At 30.5% G+C, this 9,711-nt stretch overlaps 1 protein-coding gene across 1 annotated transcript in view; it reads right to left on the reverse strand.

The window, feature by feature from the left end:
• LOC106470161 (striatin-3-like) overlaps window positions 1-9,711 on the reverse strand; it is a gene marked incomplete at its 3' end in the record, with an annotated part of 49,492 nt that overhangs the window by 6,960 nt on the left and 32,821 nt on the right. The window contains exons 2-5 of the mRNA XM_013930690.2: window positions 8,518-8,621; window positions 7,496-7,578; window positions 6,378-6,447; window positions 3,948-4,115 (exon numbers count right to left, since the gene is read on the reverse strand). Coding sequence (XP_013786144.1) covers window positions 3,948-4,115; window positions 6,378-6,447; window positions 7,496-7,578; window positions 8,518-8,621 — 425 coding nt within the window. The remainder of the gene's footprint in view (window positions 1-3,947; window positions 4,116-6,377; window positions 6,448-7,495; window positions 7,579-8,517; window positions 8,622-9,711) is intronic.

Genomic DNA, 9,711 nt, shown 5'->3' on the forward strand with positions numbered 1-9,711 from the left:
CAGAAAGTGATGCTTTGCATTTAGTGGGACATCAAAGGAGTAATTCATTTTGAACTCCTCAATCCACAGCGAACTGTCAATGAAAAGATCTACAGTCAGCAACTGGAACGTTTAAATCAAGCCCTTCATCAGAAATGCCCTTCACTCATCAATCAGAAATATGTTCTTCTTCTCCAGGACAATGCACGTCCACATGTGGCACATTTGATGCAACAGAAGATTATGGAGTTGGGTTGGGAAGCTCTCCAGATATGGCACCATGAGATTACCATCTATTTCATTCATTGCAACACCATCTTAATGGGAAAAACGTATGCAAAAGTGAAAAGTGTTAAAGAGGACATCAACATGTTTTTTCCTCAAAGCTTCTTTAATCAGGGCATTAACAACCTGAATGTAAGATGGAAAAGCATCATCGATAAGAATGGAGACTATTTCATTTAATAAATGTTTTGTTTTAATATACAAGTTGTTCAGGTTTTTTTCATCTAAAAAAAAAGGGACATTAATTTCTTGACAACCTAATATAAACAATACAGACTCCTCTACAAACAATATTTAGACCAAGCAATATTTTAAAAATATTTTAGTTTGTAAATATAAATGTACCTTTCAATACCTCTGTCTGTAAGAACTTTACTGGAGTATATTTTATACTTTTGTTTAAATATTTACACAAATGTGATTAAAAACATTACCAACAATTTTAGACTATTCTGAAGGAGAACAATAAATGTTCCTGCATAACAATTACAGTAACAAATACAAATTAGTGGACAAAAAAAAAACACTAGAATAGAAAGAAACGTTTTCTACAGTAGTTTATTAATCAGTCTTGCTTCAAAGTAGGAAAAGTATACACATACTGATGTTCAATAAACTTTTATGATGATAAAAAACCATGTAGGTTCAAGGAGTCTTGATAGAAATGAATAAAAACCCTATAACCCAAGTGCTTTCGAAAGGTGGACCTTTCTTCTTCAGGGGCAAACTGAGAATAAACCTTTAGATACTATAAAAAGGTAATTATATAAACAATGAACAGAAACCATCTTCTATGTTTCACTTACTTGTGACACATCATCGAGCTATACATTCATTCATTTTGTTGCATTGCATGTAACTTATATTACAATAATATGCTGCTCTATGATCTTTTTCTATAAATTCTACAATTTGTGTTTGACCAAATGTGAACTTTTTAAGTTTAATCAACATGTAGTACACTGATTGGAAGTGGCCTCGTGAACCCCGATTGGTTCTCAGCTTTGAAAAAAGATATAACCTAAGCCAATAGTCACTAGACAAGGAAGGTGCTAAGCTTTAACAAGAGGTAATCTAAATTACAATAATACATTGTGCAAATAAATTGAATGTTTGAGAATGGTGAGTTAGGTGTGGTCAAGGATAATGAAGCAGCCTAACGACAAAGTTTTGAAATACTTTCCAATTACTTAACCCTCTGGATACAGGTATGTAAAAGTGCAACTGTCATGACCTTTTTACAGAGTTACGTTAAAAACCTAAAACTCCTTTATTATCAATGTATGTTAATAAAACCTGGCATTAAAATGTAATTAATAAACAAATTTTAACGTTTCAATTTCTTAAGTTCAAAATGATACATTTAAATAAGTTCTCAATCTTTGTTTCTCTATATCATGTTACGCTTGCTCCAAATTGAGCTTCTAAGTTTTAAATGAGTTACCAGAAAGTCAAACCTACCCGCCATGCACTCCTATCACATACTATCTTTCAAAAAAAAATTTCAATAATTCTTTCTGATGTTTGCTATTACATTATTTATAACCAATAGAATTAAAATATTTTAATTTACTGAATTATGTAAAGTACTAGTTCATTCAGAAAACAGCTTTTGAATTGTTTCACCTACAGATTCAAAGTTGCTATCACAAGGGTTCACCTCAACCAAGCAAGGGAAATGTACTTATAGCTTAGTTATCAGTGAAATTATAATAGTTATAGGACATTGTATTCTTTATACGTGTTACTGTATTCCTAACTGAATATTTAAAATAAATAAAAGTTCAGTAAACTAAAAAAATTAACTTTTATTAAGACTTTGACTGCAAAAAAAGTGTAAGACCCACAGGCAAGTGTTAATTTCTTGTTTTTCAATGCATATTTCTTATTTATTGATATAAAAGCAACTAAAACACAAAAAATAAAAACTTATTAGGTTAAATAAAAAAAAGTGAAACAATTCTCAGTGAGGTATGCATGCAAAAAGCTCACGCATTATGTAATTCAATACTTTATTTTAATGTAACTTTACCCATTTGCTCGCTGGATGTTTATAACTTTGTTATGCACATTTAGTAGTTAGACGTAGTTCATAGAGCAATAAAACAATAAAACTAAATAAAAACAGATGTAATCTGTTATAAGCATGAGGCTGTTTAAGATAAACCTAGTCACAAAACTGCTCTTCATCCAAATGTTCTAAGGTGTCACAGCATCAAAAATTGTGTTGCCTGTTTCTAAGTCATACTTTGCAAACCAACAACATGCCTGAAACATCTTAGAAAACAATCAAGATCTTCCTTCACCATTCTTTAAAAGAAATGTCAAAGAATGGTTACCAACGTTCTTACATCAACGTGGCTCGGTACCAAACATCTGGAGACATAATGACCTCAACAAATGCAGTTGTGTCCTTGAGTCAAATAATTAGCAGAATGACACAGCATAAAAGGATAAGAATCAAAGTCACATTCTGCATTCAACCCTACTGCCAGATATGTTTTCAGAAATACAGATTCACTGATGACCAACAGGTGTGTAACAAAGGCTGTAACAAACAGCATATTCAGGATATGAACTGCAAAATGAACAATGAACACATACCAGAAAGTAAAAGACTCAAGCACATGTGTAAAATATAGGATAGCAATGATCTTTAATTCTACAGAAAATTACAAACATGTTGGCATTTTACTGATACTTGTAAGTTTCACTGGTTTGAACAATCTAGGAAGTGGTAAAAATGAAACAGAATATCTTCGTTAGACAAAATACTGCACAATTATGTCCATACCACATCATTTAGTCCAAAAAAAGGTCCTATTGCAGTATCCCATAATTCTAGATTACCTACATCAGCAATTATTTCAATTATACATATTCATGGGAAGATCAACTCCCAACTAATCTTAGCTTACACAAACTACTAGTGCATTCCTTTGCTTGGAAAATAATGACACAAAGGAATGGTCAAGCAAATATAATTTCTATCAGATGGTCAGTGTGGTATGGGGGAATAATGACACAGCCAAGCAAGTATAATCTCTATCAGATGGTCGGTGTGGTATGTAACCATAGCCAAAAGAATTAACATATACTTATAACATCCCATTCACAATAATGTTGGTTTAATGCAAGGGCTTCTGCAAGAAAATTTTGGAAAAATTTTACACTAGCATACTTAAATAAAGACATTCTTTTCTTAATTACTAGAGGATAAAATACAGCTTTTTCTACTATCATAACATTAGTATAATATTTCACTGAAACTGCCAAACAATGCTATATTTTTCTTTACTTATTTACAAACGATATAAGACAATCAAGCACTTGTATGTTTTTCCTCATTATATAAGGTTTGTCTGTGTACCATTTGTGGAACAATACTCTATTTTCTTGCTCTGTTTGTGCGTATATATTTTACAAAATTTTGAGAAACACCTTTGTACTTTGTATGCAATCAATGTTCGGTTTAATGGGATTATCCACAAAACATCATTTTATTGTTCTCAAACCATCATGGTATAATTTTATAAATGTTTCAGTAAAATACAAAGAAAGTTTTTCTTCAGTCAGATTTTTAGTGGATTATCAAAATAACATCAGTGTGTATATATATATTTCTTCCGTGTTTTAAACTTCTATTTTTACTAAGCTATCTATGAAGAAACTACTATACATACCTTTTTTGCGTATCTGTGACCCTCTTTAAAGATTGCTCACCATTAACCATAGGGGTGTTTTTTTTTTCCTCAGACTCTGTACTATTTGGGCCCAATCCTAACAAATTTCTCACCCGTGATGAACGAACATCAATGATGGTATCAGTATAACCAATTTCCTGAAGATACCTAAAGGACAAAATTGAAATCCAATATAAATTGATATGTCAGTTTACATTACTCCCTTGTGTCAGCTTAACTCTCTCGCTACAGGCTCAGTCCCAGGGACAGACCTTGTAACGATTTTGTTCTCGTTATAGTTTTCATGATACAACTTTTAACACAGTAAGCATATCTTCACGAAATTTTGCAAATTATTAGTAAACATTACAAGGCTTTTGTACACAAAATATCAAATTTTGTTTATTAAGTTTTAAAATTTTTTTTAAGTAATGTTTTTCTCATGTATTTTTTCTTTTTGAATGTTGACTATCCAAATTGCAAAGTGATCTTGATTTTAAGATTAAAAATACTTTTATGCATCACAAAATTTTCAAATTTCACATGCAAACTTTTTATAACCTCTAGATAGTTATCAAACTTTTTTTATAGAAAAAACTATATTTTATCTGTTATTTTCAATTTTCACTACCATATCTCTGTATGGGTTTGGTCGATTTGACTGACCTCGTAACCACCGTAAAAATTTGGAAATAGATACAAATTATGCTTTTTTGTTCTAAAATGACTACAGATTATAACAGAAAAATACAAATCTTTAGTCTAAATAGATTAAATCTCATAACATTATACATCTATGTATATTTATTATTTTTTATTTCATTGACCTTTCAGCCGTGCCTGATTAACATTACAGAAGTTGCAATGATGCAGCAAACGTGCACTCACGTTACTGTATCCAAGAATATAAAACTAGCTGAGTTCTAATGGACCAGTATTTTGTAAAATAATATCAGATTTTGGTTATAATACATAATATATGCATATACATTATTACTATTTACAAACAAGTTTTAAATTTTAGTTATTTTTCTTAAAATATAGAACAGTAAATAAAGAACTATAGAAAACAATTCTCTTTTCTAGTTACGAACTTTGTACTCATTTACTGCTTGCCATAAATTGCTAAGCCTTATCAAATTTTGCACATGGAGGATGTAAAACAAAATACATGCATTTTGGAATAACAAAAAAAATTCATAAATTACTATATCAATACCACAGAATGCCACCATTATTTATCGAGGATGGAGGATGTAAAACAAAATACATGCATTTTGGAATAACAAAAAAAATTCATAAATTACTATATCAATACCACAGAATGCCACCATTATTTATCGATCTTAGTAACTAAGCTGTATTTGGGTCTAATTTTGAGCTCACTAATGTCTTACCTTACTCCTCGGACTCTAGTATGAAAAGAAAGAGTTTCCTGCACAAATAGTTCACAGAGGGTGAGAAAACCACTAGGGGAACATTCTGAGCTTTTGATTAGTTTTACATGTCACTGAGCAAAGCAGGTGTACATAACCAAGTATTTTCAAATATGGAAGAGGTGGGCAGGGCCACCTTGGTTGATTCAACAAATATGTTAATATCTCAGAAACTAGACAAGAAAGGAGGTTCTTACCTTATATTCTAGCTTGTCAAAGCTGTAATTTGAGTATCTAATTGGTAAGAATCTATAGACTTTGTATTTGGACATCACAAGCATCCAATTTGGACCGATGCTGCATTCAACATACCACGTAACACACAAAAATCAATATATAGGAATGTATTTTTAATATTTACTTTTAAATTAAGAAATTAACTTTTATATAATACTAAAATTTGAATTATAATCTACAATTTGATACCAAACTTATTGACATACACTCATAAAATAGTAGTTCAATAAAATTTTGAATGCGAGTCTACAAATGCAATGACATGGCCTTTGACCCGTGATCATAGGTAGACCCATCTTAGTAGGGTTAAGCTCCCCACATTGTTATAACATAACATATTCAAAGCCAACACATACATGCATTATAATTAAAAGGGCACAACTAATTAACACATTTAAATACCACGGTATTTCCCTTTATCAAAATTACTGATAAAATGATACTGGAGAATACACAAATATCTGCATCCAGAATTCTCAATTTGCTTAACCAAAAATTTTAAGCACATTTATTTACTCATATCTAATCTCATGAGTGACTGACTGAAAGTTTATGGAGGATGTTGGTCTGGAAGAAAATTTAATAACGCTTATTTACAAGGAATATGGGAACGTTTGACAATAATTAGTTAAACATTTCAAATTTAATGCTCGAACTACTTCGTCCGTCATCAACGGATTAATTGTTCACGTACACTGGAGCTGATGTTGTTTCAGTAGAATTGTTTCTTAAAGTATCCTGAATGCAGGTTACTTACTGCCTAAGAAGGTGTCTACCTTGCTTCCATGAAAGTGTGCTATTAAATGTTTCTCCATCAACAGGTTCATCTGAAAAATAAGACAAAGAATAAGATATTTTAAAAAAATCTCTCTTTACAATCAAAAACAACTTGTAACCTTACTTTATGAAAAAATAATTGTTAAATCAAGTGAAATAAAATGTTTGTAACTAGGGAAACACTAATTATTTGTAAGCCACCTAATCCCACGAGGCAGAATCAGTATATAATAAAAATGTGCTTCATATCTGTAGGATAAATTATACAGGTTATAACTCGTAAATTAATTCAAATTCTTTGAATTTATAAAGTTTAATAGCATTTAAAAATATGCATATGAAAGGTATGTATAGTGCCATAAAAAAAATATTTAAACACAATCTCACAGTTCAGTCAAACACTGCTTGCCTTTGGAATTTAATAAAGTTGTATGTAATAATCCACATTTATAATTTTTTCTTGCATTTTTTCTTCAAATGAAATTTATAGCTTTTGATGGGCTTAAATCTATACCTCAACTCATAAACATAAATAAAACAATGACCTGTAACTCCAGAATGTAACTTTATTAGTTCAACATTTCGTTATTACAGCTTCGCCAGTAGCTATCGATATCCTACCAGTTCACTAGTTCAGTTGAATCATAGATATCAAATGAGTATTTTATCAAAAAGCTGTAAACATATAATATGTGTTGTAGCATCTGATCCTAACCAGTTCTTATGATACCCTCTAGAAATGTCCACATTTAAGATCTGCCAAAACCTAGAAGTAACAGTATACGACAGTCATTCTTAATTGCTTTATTGTATTATGATAACTGGTCTAATTCTTAAAATTAAATTTAATCGCAGCACAATCAGCTGTTTTCTAATGATCAAGTTATCATATATAATTAAGCACAAAGTCTTCTGTTCCTGATTCAAATATAACTTTATTAACGAACAATATTTTGATCAAATTTCTGCAGTCATTATTAAGCTTACTGTAATGATAGGTACTTAAAAGTCAGTGAGGAGGAATACTGTGCATATATAAAGAGATACGTACATGAACCATTTGTTAAATAGAAAACAATTCATACAAAGCCAACTGACCTTTTGTTAAATCTTCATAAACCGACCCCTTTAAGTCCACAGTACTAAGCTCTGTTCCATATTTGAGCTTATGAAATTTTGCCCTGAAATAAAATGGTTAAATTATATTATACATGAGATGCATTAGCAAACATAAGGAATTCAGTCAAAAATATACATCTAGTGACAGTCAAACACTTTATATTTAAGAGGCTTATGTCATCTCCTATCCATCATTACTTATCCAAAGGTACATGTACCAATTGCTATTTTTCTAATCACAGGAAGCCACTAGTCTAGCAATTGTACACTGCTTAGCACAATAATTTTCCCAACAAGATTGTAATTTTAGTCAATATATCTGCATATAACTTCATGTAGAATAGTCCAGACTAATACAACCTTTCAAAAATACTCAATTCTTTTGGTACCAGATTGAACACTTGCACTGTTGTAAACTGTTGTAGGCCTACATTACAAATGGCATTTAAACCTCTTACAATACTACGATTAAAGTCAACTTAGGTGCATAATATGACTCGGTACGTATGACAGCTAACAAAGATCCAATTACATCACAAAAACACATTCACCGATTCCACCCTATCTTGAAAAACCACTCAATACACTCTACAACTACCTTGTATTTATAATCTAGCTTTGAATGTACAAGAAAAACTTGATATCAACTCAGGATTTTCTATGCATTCTAGGCCTATTTTAACATTGTGCATCCTCTAGCTAACATATAAATTACAACAATAAAAATATACCTCACAACAATATCACATGGCTAAAATATCTTGGTATATGTTTAAAGCTTTTGATATCAATTTACTATTGCATACGTAAAAACCTTCTTTGAACAATTTCTTTTTAGAAACTTAGATAAACAGCAAAGTGGAATTTCATTTGACTGGAAATTTCTATAGTTTATCTCTTCCTTAAGTAAATGTATTTACATATAGACTAGAGTTATTATACCGTACATATACATCACAAAATATGCAAAAAAGACAAAAGAATTTAGAAAGGAAACATACCTTTCTTGCTTTAGTGCATACTCTAACATTTTTATTCTTCTAATTAGATCATTTTTTAGATTTTCCTGTCCTTTTCTTTCTCCTTGAAGAAAGGCTATCCTTGCCTGCAAAAGAACAAGAAAAATTCAAGTAATAATAATGATAAAACACTGATGTCCAATTCACTAAATCAGACACTAAAGATTTAGTAACATCACAAAAGACAGTATACTAGTGATCTATGTATCACCTCACTGAGAATTGTATTAAGATTTCATACAAGATTTTATTACAAATCATGCAACTAATGTGTAAGTTTCTCCCCACATTTTAATAGGGATTGACTTATTTTCCAAAACCATCTTCAAGTTTCACTTAATTTTATATTCTGAGAAGTACACTATTGTTCTAGTAATGATGATTATGTTTTGTACAAGCTTATTGAATGCTGAGTTATATCTGATGTATCTCTAACTTACAAATTGCATTACGTTTAACAAAAAGTCTAAACTGTTAGCTTTATATTTATATAACAACTAAAAAAACCTTCAAAGTTCCACCACTAAAATCAAGCAAATATCTTTTATTTCTATGTCCAAAAAACAGACTGGCATCATCCAGAAACCACTGCTACTCTTTTCTTCTATCTACAGTCTATAGTGCAAAAATAATTGAGTAAAACCAAAGTTAGAACTCAACATAACTACTTGGGCCTTACATAAGTATACCTATCAGTTAACTATTTTGAAAACAATAGAGGATAAGTTGAATAGAAAGAACAGTTACAATGTTATTGTTTCACTAATACACTATAAACACATAAATAGTAGATTTAAACTTATAAACTATAATTATGATTTATACTATAGAAGTTTATTATCTTTATGCAAGAAAACGTCACCACAAGGTTTTAATATATTGTTAAACAATCATCTATTGTATAATGAATTTAGCAAATGTGTGAGCAAAATCCTTAATTAATTAATTACTGGTAATTAAATATTCATACTAGCAAGCTACAATTTAACTTTTTCACAAATCAGAAAAATAAAGATCACTGAAACAAAATCACCCGAAATATAATGACACAAAGAACTCGCACTACTACCACTGTGGCAATTTAGCTTAAAGTTTCTCAAAGCATAGCAATGCTAAATAGGCACACATATGCACATTCACACACACACACACACACACACACACACACACACACAC

This window comes from Limulus polyphemus, unplaced genomic scaffold, assembly GCF_000517525.1.
Source record: "Limulus polyphemus unplaced genomic scaffold, Limulus_polyphemus-2.1.2 Scaffold3851, whole genome shotgun sequence".
NCBI classification, from domain to species: Eukaryota; Metazoa; Arthropoda; class Merostomata; order Xiphosura; family Limulidae; genus Limulus; species Limulus polyphemus.